The sequence below is a fragment of the Mauremys reevesii genome, linkage group 3 (genome assembly GCF_016161935.1).
Source record: "Mauremys reevesii isolate NIE-2019 linkage group 3, ASM1616193v1, whole genome shotgun sequence".
NCBI lineage: Eukaryota > Metazoa > Chordata > Testudines > Geoemydidae > Mauremys > Mauremys reevesii.
This window is the reverse complement of record NC_052625.1, coordinates 163,795,369-163,811,823: the sequence shown is the minus strand read 5'-3', so window position 1 is coordinate 163,811,823 and position 16,455 is coordinate 163,795,369. Positions and strand designations below refer to the sequence as shown.

Below are 16,455 nucleotides of genomic sequence, written 5' to 3'. Positions count from 1 at the left end.
AGTCATTGTGGATTAATTTCTTTTGAGGAATGAGCAGTTGTAGTTACTTCTAAAACTTCATTTTCTATAGGAAGTATTCAAATTTACTTTTGCAATACATACCCAAATGTACATACCTGAATTTAAGACCGGTGTTTGAAAATTAATGCATAAAACTAACTTAATTAAAGACATTTAGCAATGTAATGGTTAATTTTTGAAAAAAGTCTTTGGCAACATATGTAGTGTTCTAGTTATCTTTAAAAAAAACCAAACAAATAAACAGAAACCTTTCATAATGGCATTCATATGAAAGGAGCTTGTGACCAGTATCTTTAAGCCACTTCCTCTGGTGGAAAAAAATGGTTGCAAGCTCTCTCAAAGCCATGTATAAAGGGACATTTGTAATAGAAAATGAAGCTTTAAAAGTGGCTACAGGTACAGATGATACAAGTTCATGGTTGCTTTTGTAAAGTGGTTTGAAGAGATTTAATAGATGAAGGATATAGCATAAGATACAAATTCTGTACACTTGTACAAAGACCCTTCACTTTGGAGTATCCATGATCTCCTTTGCATGTGTGGAGTAGTAACATTCAGCTGCTTCATTTCATTTGTATGAAGCTCAGGCGTGGTTACTATTGTTTTAATGGGCTGTGAACCTGTGTTTTGGGTGGGGTTGGGGGGGATTAACCTATAAATAATTTGTATTGGGGTTGATGGGGCTAATGTAATTAAATTAGAGTAGATTAGAGCAGATTAATGTGTATTAGAGAGGTTTGCCATTCATAATGAATTTGGGCAGAAGTAGTGGAGTGACATCACATTTTTGTGGGCCCAAGTAACTTGAATGGGAGTAATGTATATGCATTCATTAAGAGGATAGTAGACTCCAAGATCTACCTCAAAGACACAAAACCTATGGTAAATAGTAAGCAGATAATGGTACACAGATACCTTTGCTATTTACTGTCTTCTAGTTTATTTTATAACAAGGGTTCTCAATTTACTTTTCTCTCCCAGCGGCACCTCCTGCTGGCTTTTGCTCAGAAGACCAGGCCCTTACTGCTCTTGTGGTAGTTATTCTATGGCTATCAAAAATGTGATAAAGGAATTGCTAGCATCTTTGAAGGGGTTGGCCAGTCTTTAGAGAAGTCATCTCCATCTCTCTGCTTCTCTTCCATTCAAGATTCTTAAGGCTGGGCCACTATCAACTCTTCGTGTTTAGGTATATAAGATGTCCCTCAGTTCCACCCCCTCCTGGTCATTGGATGAGAAAGAGGAGAAGGTAGAGTTGTATGGATATCCTCTCTTCCTTCAACATACAAACCCAGCAGCAGCCATTGTTATTCTCCCATGGCTTGGCTCAACACTACAGGAGCATGGTAGAGTCTGTGTTCATCTTCCTGAAAACAGACATTGTATAAAAAAGGAACTGGGGCTGCAGAAGTAGCCTTTGCCCGACTCTAAGCCTCTTCTGACTCTTCTTCACTCCACTGAAATAAATGAAGTTAAACTGGCATAAACACTGGAGTAATGCAGTGGTGAAACAGGCCCTGTGTTTTGAGTTATGATGTTTACCATTCATTTGTCTATTTATGGAGAAACAAAGATTTATTCTTAACACATCATTTAATAGTCAAGCAGAAATCTGCACTCAGCTATATTCTGACTTCATGTCAGTACTTGTTCATCTGCTTTTCCTGACAGTCATAACCAAGAATAGTGATAGACTGTGTTGTAGAAAAGATTATTGTGGTAATCAGCATCTGGAAGAATATACAAGTCAGATATTTAATTTAACACTTTTTCTGCAACTTTTTTTTTTCAAATGGGGAAAGATTTAAAAATTTTAGGAGGGTGAGTTTATCTGAAGCTATTTGAAAGTATTATCATTAGTTGATTGGTAGCCAAAAGAAACTTAAATACAGTTTAAACACTCTGCACCTTTCTATTCCTCAATCTCTCTCTCTGTCTGCTTTAGATTTCGTATGTTTATCTTAACCCTCTATCTCCTGCATTGTTTTTTCTCTTCCTCCCCACACAAGTTGTTTCAATAATTTCCCCACCCATCTCTTTAAACCTCTCTGACTTTCTGTTTCAGATCCCCAATTCCTTTGTGTAACTAGGGAGGGAGAGAGGAGGAAAGAGTCATCAAAAATCCTCTGGGTTTTTTTTTTATATATAATAAGAGCCATCTATATAATGAAAACTGTAGAGGCAAATTATTTTCAAAACTTATTAGAAGCCAGTGTTAGCCCTCTTTGTTTCTGGATGATTGACAGATGCTGCAGCAACAAGATGAATTAGTAGATTTGAACTAGGGTACCTAAGAAAACAACACCTAAGTACCACTGTGCTGCATCTCCGGAATGTGTCCCCTTTTTTAATTTGAGTACTTACTTCTGATTGTAAAATAATGAACAAACGTAAGAGCTAGAACATGTTTTATAATACCTGAGACGTGATCCAACTTGTTCAGCTGATGTCAGATCATCATGTTTTATGAGATAATAGGTGGGGTATGTGACAGACTTTATAGTTGGCAAACACTTGTATCTACTTCTCATGTGAGAAACAAGAAACAGACTTGCTGCTGCATGATGAGAAAACAAATTTGGCAGGAAGCATTTACACCCTTTACATATTCACTGAAATGGAAGGATGAGGAAATAATGACATTTCTATAACACTGTACGATAAAGAATTATCTTTATTTCCTTTGGGCAAATTCTGCCCTAAGATGCACACACCTAGGCTCACAATGAGAGTTGCATATGTGAACTTGAGAGCTGAATCAGATCCATTACATCTTGCCAATACTGTATTTCAACAGAAGCTTTCCTGTGCTTCCATAATATAGGACTACCTTTGCCATCAGATAGGCATGCACAGCTCTCATTAACTTCACCGGGGATTAAATCAGGATAAACAATGACTGTGAATGGCCAGCCAACTACAAAAGCAGTTTCTCCTCCTTTGGTGTTCACACCTCAACTGCTAGAACTATCCTCCCTGATTGAACTAACCTCGTTATCTCCAGACTGATTCTGGCCTGTATATTTATACAGTAAATTTCCATTACATGTGTCTGACGAAGTGGGTATTCACCCATGAAAGCTCATGCTCCAATACATCTGTTAGTCTATAAGGTGCCACAGGACTCTTTGTTACTTTTTACAGATCCAGGCTAACACGGCTACCCCTCTGGTACTTGAGTCTGACAATAATATTATTTATTATTTCAAGCTCTTTGTCCTTGAAAGCTTGTCTCTTTCACCAATAGAAGTTGGTCCAATAAAAGATATTACCTCACCCACCTTGTCTGTCTAATGTCCTGGGACCAACATGGCTACAACAACACTGCAGACAATAAAAAATTAAAACAGAAGAAAAAAAACACACATGAGATGGCAAAGGCACCTCTGGCAATGGACCATACCTTAGCTCAGTGCTGCTTGTATTGGAAGAGTTAGTGTATTCATGTCTTCCTACTTCATCTACTACACCACATTTCACCAACAAATGAATGATGCAAGAATGCCCTAACTACATCTATTTTCACTAGTGGCAGGAAAGGGGTTCCAGTTAGTGATCTACTGGCTAAAGTGGACATTTATGCTCTAGGTCACAGTGAACAGTGAGTACTAAATAAAAGATTATCCAAAAACACCAATGTACATTTTTTGTAGTGGCTTTATTTAAAGAAAATTTTACCCTAAATAAGAGGATTAGACCGTTAGAAAATAACCAAAAGAGATTAATCTTACAGTATGAATCTAGGGCAGGGGTCAGCAACCTATGGCACGCATGCCAAAGACGGCACACAAGCCGATTTTTAATGGCATGCTGCTGCCTGCTGGGCTCCCACTCAGCCCGCTGCCGAATCCCAGGCAGCAGCGTGTCATTAAAAATGCTGCCCGACCCAGCCCGCTCTTCTCCGCCCACCGCCTACCGCTCTCTCTGGTGGGGGCAGGGGGCAGAAGCAAGCTTGGTCCTGCCAGCTGCTGCTGTACGGCAGGCTCCGCCGGCAGCCAAGCTTCTCCCTCCCCCACCTCTTCCCCCAGCGTGCTGTGTTGAGCCCCGCCTCCTCTCCCTCCCTGCCGCTGATGTCCCTTGCAAGGGAGGGGAGAAGAGCAGCCCCAGTGCCCTCACTGCTCAGACCGGTAAGGAAGCAGGGAAGGGAGGCAGGAGTGGGGCCTTGGGGAAAGGAGGTAGAAGCGGGACGTATCCCTCCAGCCCACTGCCATGAGCCGCTCAGGGCAGGGGAGTGGGAGCACCCCCCAGCCCTCTGCCCTGAACACTGCACCCCCCTTGCACCCCAACTCCCTGCATCCTCCTCATGACCCCATCCCTGATTCCTGCACCCTCCACACATACCCAGCCCCCCAACACTCCCTGTCCTGACTCCTGCACCCCCTACACGCCCCCAGCCCTCTGCCCTGACTTCTGCACCCTCCAGACATACCCAGCCTCCCCACACCCCCTGCCCTGACTCCTGCATTCCCCACACCCCCTGCCCTGACTCCTGCACTCCCCACACATACCCAGCCACCCCACACCCTATGCTGACTCTTGCACCCCCCACATCCCCACCTCCCACCCTGAGCACCAAATAGGAGCTCCTGGTCCCCCCCCCAACATTCCCACCTGCACCCTTTGCACCAAATGGGAGCTGCCCAGGTAAGTGCTCCACACCCAAACCTCCTGCCCCAACCCTGAGCCCCCTCCCTCATTCTAGCTCCTGGCCAGACCCTGCACCCCAACCCCCAACGTGCTCCTTCACCTGCACCCCCACCCTCAGCTCAGTGCAGAGAGAGAGGAAGAGAATGGGCCAGAACCAGGGAGAAGGTAGGTACCTACTCTATGTGGGCAGGGCCGGGACCTGAGGCTGGCAGCAGGCTGAGTGGGGCCGGCGGCCAGAACCCCAGACTGGCAGCGGGCTGAGCGGGGCTGGCAGCCGGGAACATGGCTGGCAGGAGCCAGCAGATGGAACCCCAGACCGGCAGCGGGCTGAGCAGCTCGGCCTGCTGCCGGTCTGGGGTTCTGGCTGATGGCCCCTTGCCAGCTGGGGTCCCAGCTGCTGGCCCTGCTCCGCCCACTGCCAACCTGGGGTTCCGGCCCAGCTTGCCAGCTGGGGTCCCAGCCTGCTGCCGGCCTAGGTGAATGGAATCCCAGGCCAGGAGCGGGCAGAGCAGGCCAGCTGCTAAAGATCAGCATTTTAATTTAATTTTAAATGAAGCTTCTTAAACATTTTGAAAACCTTGTTTACTTCACCTACAACAGTAATTTAGTTATATTATATATAGACTTATAGAGAGAACCCTAAAAAATGTTAAAACGTATTACCGGCATGCAACCTTAAATTAAAGTGAATAAATGAAGACTCGGCACAGCACTTCTGAAAGGTTACCAATCCCTGATCTAGGGTATAATTTGACATCCATTAAGGTTGGATGGCAAAATTTTGTTTGGAAATTGATAGTGTCTGTTTAACAGAGAAATTGATGCCTCTTCTAGAAAGTCATTGAATTCCTGTACTGAAAAGAAAAGTATGAATTTGGCAGTACTTTTCACCAGGAAGAGGTTTGTGAAAATAGTTTAAAGCGGAAGAAAATGTTTGGCTTAAAAAATAAAGTCCACTTGTTTGTAGAACTGGCATCAAATGTTCCTGTGGTGTGGAAAAGGTACAACTGTTAACAGACTAAATATTAGTCCAAAGTTCGGATCTTGGAGTGGCTAGGGTTTTTTTCTCTTCAAAATCCTTACTATCCTTGAGAGGTGAAAGCTCACCTATATCGACTGTAATGAAGACAAACATTTATCAGGCCTTGTCTACGCTACCACTTAGGTCTATATAAGTTATGTCACTCAGGGGTGTGGAAAAAAATATCCCCCCCCCAAGCGACGTAAGTTGCATCAACTTAAAGTCTACACCGTGCTATGTCCACTGAGGTGGAGTAATTACGTCGACAGGAGAGTGCTCTGCCATCGACATCATGTGTCTTCACCAGACGCACTAAATCAGTGCAACTGCATTGATGGCAACAGCGCTGATTTAGTGGGGTAGAAAAGACAAGCCCTCAGAACCTAAATAACTCACAAAAAGTCTTCTGTGCCTATAGTTAGGCACTAAATCCATGCTTTGGTGCCTATGTCAGTAGTGGCCTGATTTTCATATGGGCTGAGCCCCCGCAGTTCTTATTGATTTATGTCACCAAGATGGAGAATGTTAGTCGTCTTTGTCTAATTCTAAGTACTCAGGTTTGAAAGTTTGGCCAAAAAGTTCTCTGGTGTAAAAGTTAGAACTATGGGTGCAGAAAGCAGTGATCAGAGTTCCAAGGAACTTGGCCCCTCCCCCTGGGCAGTAGCAGCACCACAATGAGCAGCTCGGAGAACAGTAATTATAGTAGCCCTTTTTCTTAGAGTCTTCGAAATTTCAGGTCCAATGCTATGTGACAATATAGGAATCTTGTTCCACAGGGAGTGTGATGTCACTGGCATTGGTTCTATCACAGCAAAAGCAGAGCTTCACTTTTTGTTTACTTCACAATGGCAATTGCCAGTTTATCAAAGTGCAGATTAACTAGGTTATATTGTAAACACTTGAGGGATTGTGAGGATTAATTAATGTTTATAAAGATCTTTGGAGATGAAAAGTGTTATGCAAGTGCTTATTACTGGATGACATTTACCCTACTGGATTTCCAGCCCTTCTTTCTATGGGCAGACAAATGAACATACATAGCAAGCTGTCACCATAACTCAGTGGGTCACAGCTGAGAATACCAGAGTCAGGACAAACTGCTGAAAAATGGGGCAGCCCTACCCCAGACTGCTGGTTATTCTTCCATAAGATATACCAAGCCAGTAATAAAAGTAAACTTCTGTCTCATCACACTGGTTAACAAGAAGTCAGAAATGCAGTCCCTTAGGTATCCCAGCCCTTGTTTCACCACCCAAACACTGTTAATGATGAGTGGTTATTTAAAACCAATTTAATCAAACAAAGGGTTCTTCTAATACCAAGAGATCAGCCACACAGCCAGGTCAATATATAACTCAGATCTTATCCTATAATCAAGCTGTTGCCAATCCTTTAGTAGTTAGGTTTATTTATAAGAGAAAAGAAAGAGGAGAGAGTTATAATGGTCAAGGAAAACAAATACTTGCACTCATTGTAAGGTCCTTGTATCAATTTGTAGCAGTGATGGAATAAACTTCTGGCTTTTTAAGTCTCTGGTAACTTTCAAAAGATTGGACGGTCCTCAGTCCATTGGTTGTAATGCTACTGTTAGTGTAAGTCCATAGTCCAGAAATCAGAGCAGGAAGGAGGCAAAATGGAGATGCTTTCAGGGTTTTTTTACCTTCTCCCATGTGGAGGGACTACTCTCAGTCTTAGTTTGTGGAAAATTACAGCACATGATGGAGTCCAGGGTCACATGAGCTAGTCACATGCCCATTCATGATTTGATGACTCATAGGAGCAGCCACTACCCAGACTTTGGCTAAAAGATCTCCAGGCAGGCCCTTCGGGCAGGGACAGGCTTCTTCCATCATCGATTGTGCAAGCTAAGTGACCTCTAATTGGCCACCAACTTGAATAGTCCATTCACAATGTGCTGACAAGACTGGATGCAGACTACCTTCTGGGTGTTACCCAAGCAGCAAACACATTTGAAATACAAGTATACAGTAAATATTCCTAATTTCAGACACAAAATGAAACATGCATATAAACAGGATAATCATTTGATAGATTGTAACTTTTGATATATTACATTACATATTTTCCATTTGTTGCAGTTGTATAACAGTGGTAGCAACAATGATATACATAGTCATATTTTAATCATACAACATCACACAAGCTAATGAGCCATGGTATGGTATAACTTGCCAGCAGCAGCAGGTGGCAATTTAGCAGTTGACTCTGGATATGGTTCCAGATAGCATTTTGCTCTTTGAACTGTCTGATCTTTTGAGATGATTTTAAAAAAGTCAAGAGCAAAATGTATAGGACTCTTCAAACCACCCATTATTTGCTATTCATCCTTTACTTTAGGGAGTTTTTGTAAAACTTTTACTGAATTTCTGTTTCCCTTGAAATGTTCTTCAGTGAATTACAATAGGCCATTACACCTTCTATAGTCATAATGTACTATAATTTGCATGCATAGCTAATTATATTGTCTAAGGGAGCACTTCACAGGATAAAAGATTTTGACAAGTTTAAGGTTTAGAATATTGTCAATTTAGTGGCAGCTTTGGGAAACAAATGCTGTAGGGTTTGTTTTTAAAGTGAAATGTTTATTTTGATTCCTCTCACTCTGTAGAGTGTAGACCAGGAGTTCTCAACCTGGGGGTCGAGACCCCTCAGGGGGTCACAAGGTTATTACATGTGGGGTTGCGAGCTGTCACCCTCCACCCCAAACCCTTCTTTGCCTCCAGCATCTTTAATAGTGTTCAATATATTTAAGAGTGTTTTTAATTTATAAGGGGGGGTCGCATTCAAAGGCTTGCTATGTGAAAGGGGTCACCAGTACAAAAGTTTGAGAACCACTGATGTAGACAATGCCTTGACCTAATGGTTCTCCTACATCCTCCCTCAAATTACATTTTTACAGAGCTAAATTGTGTCCTGATTTCCAACCTATGCATTTAGTCATATGGTATAAGTCAGGGCAGAATTTAGCCCATTATTATTTATTTATGAGCAGTTAAATTGGGCAAGCTATTGATCCTTATTCAAAAATGTTATATTCCACTATTTCGTATATTAACCATATGTAATAATAATGAAGATAGTGCTGTAAATGTGCAAATTCTGTGTAGATATGTGTATATACAATAACTCATTGGTTTCATTTCTATTCTAGCACCTTTCGAGTTACCACATTAGTGTTTCATTTATTTTAAATAGTAATAAATAGCTTATAACACCACAAACTGTAAGAAAAGAAATAAGATCTGCACAACAAGAATATATATTTAACCCTCTGCTCATTCCCTTTCTTGGTGTTTTTTCATGGCTACCTAAAGCATCCTGTATCACACAGATACTCAGCAGGCAACTTGTTTTACAAGCAGCTTCCAGTGTAAAAGCCAACTACAAAAGGGGAGTTTATATTGTCCCTTGCCACAGTCAGAGATACAACAGTGAGCCTTTTAAGCCTAAAAGGGGCTCCCAGGTGAGAAGTTAGGTCAGGATTTACTATCTATCATGCACAGGGTTTCCCTGTGCAGTAATAATCTTTCTTCGTCAAGTGCTTGCTCATGTCGATTCTATTCTAGGTGTATGCACGCCCACGTGCACAGTCATTGGAGACTTTTGCCTTAGCAGTATTCAGAGGGTTGGCTGCGGGGCCCCCTTGAATACTGTGCTCATGCGTCAGTATATTAGGCACCACCAACCCAACACCCTCTCAGTTCCTTACCATCCCTGACTGTTGCTTAGAGTGCTTACAGTCCATTGTTCTGTCTCCTTTGTATTTAGTTGATAGGTACTTAATTAGACCATTAAATTTAGTTTTTGAGTAGTAGTTTATGAGTTAGAGTGCCGGCTGGAACTTCACCTTGGAGTGGGCCATACCCCATTCCCTAGGCGTTAAGCCATGCTCATCGTGCAGCTGGCCAATGCCCATTAGTGATCCCCACGAGAGCTGTTTGAAGTCTTTGGGGGAGTCCCACAGAAAGGACAAGTGCAGGATCTGCAAAACCTTTTGCCCTTGAACTCAAAAGGAGCAGGATATCTGCTTGAGGGCCCTCCTCATGGAGGCTGCCCTTTGTCCTACCTCGGAGGCCTCTCGATCGGACTCCATGCCTGGCACTTTGGCATTGGTGTAGGGCAATCTATGCCTGAAGCAGGCCTGGTGGCCAAAGAGCAAGTAGGCTGGATGGCACTGCAGATGCCAAGCCAGGCAACTGACCCAGCTAAGGCCCTGGCATCTAAGGACAAGCTAGTTATGGGACTATCCTCTAAAGAAGCAGAGCATCCCCAGACTGCAGGCATCAATCCTCATCACTGTGGTCTAGGATTCCAGCACTGCAGCCTCGGTCCCCAGTTAGAAGACCCAGATCCCTGATGCCAAGATCTCCACCTACAAGGCATGGGACACCTGAGTAACTATGCCGATTCCTGTACCCATGGTACCATCGGGCCTCCTACCAGAGATCACCATGGCACAGATCACAGTCGCCTAGGTGGTCTCCCAGGCATTGATTCCCCCCCAGTGTGGGATCATTCCAGGTCACAGCACCGGTCGCTGGCTCCCCAGTATCGCTCTTCAGGCAGGCATTGGTCCTCGCCCTCTCCTTACCGGTTGCCAACAAGGGTCAGTCGGCAGATTCAGGCATCTACAGCTCCGCCCTGGTCACTGAAAGGGCAATGGTCTGAGGTGGAAGGGGAGTTCAGCCCCTCTCCAATAAAAGGCAAATTACCACCAGCCCGCAAGACCAGTGTGCCTCCTGTGGTGGCAGCACGGAGGCAGGGGCAGTGGCACGCTCCATGGCAGTACTGGAACCTGTGAGGTGTTCATGTTATGCCAGTCCCATACTCTCACCGTTCCTCCCAAGCCACATCAGACAAAGTTCCCATGGCACAGCTAGCACCCGAGTTGGAGCACGGTGCTGAATCAAACGCGGGGGTGACATAGTGGGCCCTGATGCCCAAGGAGCTGTCCCCAGACAACCAAGAGGAAGCCATCCCATCTCCTGCAGCACAGTCCTCTTAATCATCTTTGGACAAATTAACCAAGAACAAATGAGCAGCCCCCATTGACGACTTCAAGGAGCACCAGGCCCTGCTCAAAAGGGTGGCTGCCAACCTGAACTTGGAGGTTGAGAAGCTAGCAGAGGAGTTGAACGACCTCTTTAAAGTCATACGCTCCTTCACCCTGGCCCGGGTCACATTGCCCATCCACCCAGGATCCTAAATCTTTGTTAAATCTTTGTGGCAGACCCCCCTCTTCCTTTCCACCTACCTCCAAGAAGGCGGAAAAGAAGTACTATGTCCTGGCAAAGGGATTTGAATATCTGTATACCCACCCTCCAGCGGGGTCCTTGGCCGTGTCTGCCATCAATGAGAGGGATAGGCAGGGCCAGGCAAGTGGCACACTGAAAAATGAAGACACCAAGAGGCTGGACTCGTTTGGTGGAAAATTTATTCAACAGCCAGCCTGCAATTTCATATGTCTAACCATCAGGCCCTGCTAGGCAGGTACAACTTCAACCTGTAGGACTCCATCAGCAAGTTCAAGGAGGGCCTTCCACGGGACCGAGCCCAGGAGTTCACCACCTTGGTGGATGAGGGCAAAGTGGTGGTGAGAGGCACCCTCCAGATGGCCTGGAATGCTATGGACTCGGCAGCCAAGGTAATCACCTCTGCGGTGGTCATGACGCACAGCTCCTGGTTGTAATCCTCCGGGCTGTCTCAGGAGATGCAGACTACCCTTCAGGACCTCCTGTTTGAGGCAGCAGGGATGACTGATGCATAGCTCTATGGCCTTAAAGACTCCTGTGCCAACCTCCATTCCTTGGGCCTATACATCCCTCTGCAGGCTAGAAAGCCGTTCCATCCCCCACCTCCGTTAACATCTTGGGGTGTCCCCCGGTTCAGCTCCTGAAGGAAGAAGAAGGAAGAGACAAAGGCTTTAAGCAGCAGCACCCTTTGTCTTCCCATTCCTCTGCCCAGCCTAGTTCTTCCAGAGGCCAAGGAAGCCAGAAGCAGGTGTTTTGAGGATGCGCCCGAAGACAGCCACTTCCCAGGATCCACCCCTCTTCCGGTTGGCCTGGTTGCATCTGACCTTGGACCGTTGGGTGCTCAACATAATATCTTCAAGCTACACCTGGCAGTTCATGGCCAACCCTCCTTCTCACCCCCTTTCCCCATCCTCCTTCAGGGACCCTTCTCATGTTCACGAGGTTGAGAACCTCCTGTGCCTGGAGGGTCTGGAGGAGGTCCCCCCAGATATGAAAGGGAAAGGGTTCTACTCCCACTATTTCCTAATCCCAAAAGCAAAAGGGGGCCTCAGACCCAAGTCTCTCAAGAAGTTGAAGTTTCACATGGTCTCTCTGGCCTCCATTATTCCCTCCCTGGATCTGGGAGACTGGTACGCCACCCTCGACTTAAAGAACATATATTTGCATTTTCCCAGGGCACAGGCATTGCCTCTGTTTTGTGTTGGGCCACTGCCATTTTCAATTCACAGCTCTGCCTTTGAGTCTTTGAGTCAGCCCCAAGAGTATTTACACAGTGGCCAGTGGCTGCTTACCTGAGGTGCCGAGTTGTGCAAATTTATCCATACCTCGACGACTGCTTAATAAAGGGCCAATACCAGGATCAGGTTCAGTGTCATTTCAACCTGCTTTGCCCTACCTGTCATGACCTGGGGCTGTTAATAAATGAGAAAAAGTAAACCTTAGTTCCAGCACAGCACATAGAGTTCATCGGAGCAGTCTTGGACTCTATTCGGGCCAGGGCCTTACTTCCTGAGACCCAGTTCCAGGCCATGGCAGACCTGATCTTGTGCATGCAACCCACCCTCTTCCCACTGCTCATATGTGCCTGAGGCTGTTTGGCCATATGGCAGCCTGTACTTACATGGTCCGGCATGCATGGCTCCACCTCAGGCCACTACAGGCATGGCTGGCATCGATCTACATCCCCAACAGACACAACATAGGCCATGTGGTCAAGGTCCTGGACCACATCCTGTCATCACTCACACAGTAGCAAAATCCTGCATTGGTGTTGGAGGAAGTTTCATTCGCAGGGCCCCCCCTGCCATTGGTTACCCTTGTCTCCGATGCTTCGGACCTGGGATGGGGAGTCCACCTTGGGAATCTCAGCATGCAAGGTCATTGGTTCCATCTCAATCATTCCCTACACATCAATGTCAGAGAGCTCAGAGTGGTCCGCTTGGCCTGCCACACCTTCCTACCTCACCTAAATAGCAGGATGGTCCAGGTCCTGACAGACAATACAGCGGCTATGTTCTATATCAACAAGCAAGGCGGAACTAGGTCATCTGCCCTTTTCCAGAAAGCCCTCAGGCTATGGGACTTCTGTGTATAACACAACATCCATCTTGTAGCCGCACACCTCCCTGGGCCAGGAATGCCTTGGCAGATCACCTTAGCAGGACCTTCTCGTTTCGCCATGAGTGGTTTCTCCATCCATAGGTGGGCTACTCCACAGGTGGACCTGTTCACGTCCAGGCAGAACAGGAAATGCCACATTTTCTGCTCCTTTCAGGGGTTCGACAGAGGTTCCCTGTCACACTTTCCTGCTTCCGTGCTCGGGGGTTCTAATGTACACCTTCCTCCCAGTTCCATTGATCCACAGAGTCCTGTGAAGTTCAAGCAGGACAGGGCAAAAGTGATCCTCATAGCGCTGGCATGTCCGCACTAATGCTGGTTCAGCATGCTGCTGGACTTCTCGGTGGCTGCTCCATTATGGCTACTGCTCTGGTTGGATCTGTTGTCACAAAACCACGGCAATTTTCTGCATCCAGACCTGACGGTTTGGCTGCTGCATGGTTAAATGCAGAGGAACAGGAGTGCTTGGCGGGCGTCCAACAGGTTCTGTTGGGCAGCAGAAAGCTCTCCACCAGGGCAGCCTATCGGGCTAAATGGAAGCGGTTCGCTTGTTGGATCTCAAATAAATGCATTCGGCCCAAGCGGGCCTCACTGCAGTTAATCCTGGACTACCTTTTGCATCTCAAGCTCCAAGGCTGTCCCTTTCAGCTATCAAGGTCCACTTAACTGCTATATTAGCCTTCCATCCACCACTTGAGGGTAAGCTGTTTTTTGCCCAGGACATGACTGCCAGGTTCTTCAAGGGCCTCGAGCACCTCTACCCACACATCAGGGACCCCATCCCTCCGTGGGACCTGAAACTTGTGCTGTCGCGGCTCACAGGACCCCCCCAACCCTTCGAGCCTCTGGCTTCCTTCTCTCTCCTTGTCCTTTCCTGGAAGGTCGCGTTCTTGGTTGCAATGACATCTGCCTGCTGGGTCTCTGAGATTAGAGCGCTTACCTCAGACCCGCCCTATGCAGTCTTTTACAAAGACAAGGTCTACTTGCGGTTGAACCTGGCTTTCCTGCCCAAGGTGATCTCACAGTTTCATATGGGCCAGGACATTTACTTACCTGTTTTTTCCCCAAAGCCGCATAACAAGGAGGAGGAGGAGCATAGGTTGCATTCCCTAGACATCAGGAGGGTGCTAGCCTTCTACATTGAAAGGACCAAGCCATTCCATAAGTTGACGCAATTGTTCGTCATGGTGGCCAACAGGATGAAAGGTCATCCAGTGTCTGCTCAAAAAATTTCTTCTTGTATCACTGCCTGCATTCACTGCTGATATGATTAGGCAAGGGTGCCACCTCCGGTGATCATGAACACCCACTAAACCAGAGCGCAAGCCTCTTAGTCAGCTTTTCTAGCCCAGGTGCCTATCCAGGACATCTGTAAGGTAGCCACCAGGTCATCCATCCACATGTTCACGTTCCATTATGCACTTATCCAGCAGGCTCAGGATGATGCTGGTTTCGGTAGAGCAGTGTGGCAAGCTGCAAGACCATGAACTCCGAGCCCACCTCTGAGGATATTGGATGTGAGTCACCTAGAATGGAATCGACATGAGCAAGCACTTGAAGAATTAAAAATGGTTACCCACCTTTCTGTAACTTGTTGTTCTTCGAGATGTTGCTCATGTCCATTCCATTACCCGCCCTCCTGCCCCTTTGTCGGAGTTGCCAGCAAGAAGAAACTAAGGGGGTGCATGTTCGGTGGCATACTGATGCATGAGCGCAGCACTCCAGGGGACACCACAGCTGACCCTACAGATACCACTAAGGCAAAAGTCTCTGACTGTGCACGTGGGTGCACACACACCTAGAATGGAATGGACATGAGCAACAAATCTCGAAGAATAACAATTATGAAAGGTAGGTAACAGTTTCTCTCTCTCTCTCTCTCTCTCTCTCAGCCTCCAACCCCCTACTTCCCTGATACTTAAAAGTTCAGTATCAGGCCCCGAGATTTTAAATATAAATGGCAACATTCATTTTGCTCATTTTAAATATCTTCTATAATCCTTTTCAGAACATGAGGGTGCGGACAGTAAAAGGACAAGATTATTATTCCAAATCAGGGGCAAAATTCCATGGAAAAATGGAACAGAAATTTCTTCTGGTTGACTGTAAGAAAGTCATGTATGGTACTTACAGGTAAGTTCAATACACAAAGCTGTGAATAGAATATGTTTCCTTAAAGGTAGTCAGAATATGACTCTTTCATGATAACTAATTTTGCTATTTCTGAAAATGGCCAGTATACTCTATGGTTAACTTTGATATAATATATATTGTATATTATTTAATAACTCTGACATAGAAGTTTGGTTGGCCAAATTTTGAACTCCTCATTCAGTATTTAGTGAATAAGGACTCAGACAGACTCAATTTGGCTTCAGTTCAAAGAAGTCAGTAAAAACAGAGGCCATGTCTACAACGCTGCTGCTGGGAGTCTATTTGGTGGGACTAGTGATGACTGCAGATTGCTCTCCCGTCGACTCTGGTACTCCACTGGAATGAAAAGAGGTAAGTTGATGGGAGGGCGTTTCCCATCGACGCAGTGCAGTGTAGACACCGCAGTAAGTCGACCTAAGCTACGTTATTCACACAGCTGGAGTAACATAACTTAGGTCGTCTTACCCCGGTAGTGTAGACAAGGCCAGAATGAGGACCCCAGTATTTGTCCCATACCATTTAATTATTCTTATTTAATATTCACCTTAGAAAAGATTACCAAGGTATATTTCATAAGCTCTCCTGTTAAACTTCTATTTGTAATAGTCCTCCAGATACTTGCATCGTTAATTTGTTCTTTCCTGTTTTGTGTTCTACACTGTGATCCAAATTCAGAGGTGATAATGTATAAGGTAAGGTAAGTTAGATTCTCTTACACTTGGTCAGATTTCCCTTAGACCAACTTATACCTACTTAACAATATACAAATGTGTGCAAGGGAGTGAAATTTGGCATAACTTACATACTCAGGAGCTGGAAGAGACTATAAAAATGTGGTAAGCTAAAAGGAGGATGGCCAACTTCATCTTTCACATTATTAGACATTTTTATTTGCTTTTATTGCAACACTTCTCTCTTTTGGGCTCTCAAATTTATTTGCAGCAACATAGAGATTATGGGCTAGATCCTCAGCTGGTGTCTGATAGAATTCTGCCAGTATACACTAGCTGACAATCTGTCCCTCTACGCTTAGTGAGACTCAGCTAACTAAATTCAGATGTGAGGTGTGCAAGGTGATGAGGGAAGTGACAGGTTCAAAAGTGAGTAAGTATAAGGACACAGAGGGAATCTGACTGGTTTGACATCTTTCACCGATAATGCCTTTGAAATGTCAGTGTCTGTGAGAATGTGACTTTGAAAATTACTATGTCTCAAAGAAAAGCA

At 45.4% G+C, this 16,455-nt stretch overlaps 1 protein-coding gene across 1 annotated transcript in view; it reads left to right on the top strand.

The window, feature by feature from the left end:
• LOC120400098 (protein FAM83B-like) overlaps nucleotides 1–16,455 on the top strand; it is an 88,839-nt gene that overhangs the window by 67,117 nt on the left and 5,267 nt on the right. Inside the window, exon 4 of the mRNA XM_039528463.1 lies at nucleotides 15,086–15,210. Within this exon, the coding sequence (XP_039384397.1) occupies nucleotides 15,086–15,210 (125 nt within the window). The remainder of the gene's footprint in view (nucleotides 1–15,085; nucleotides 15,211–16,455) is intronic.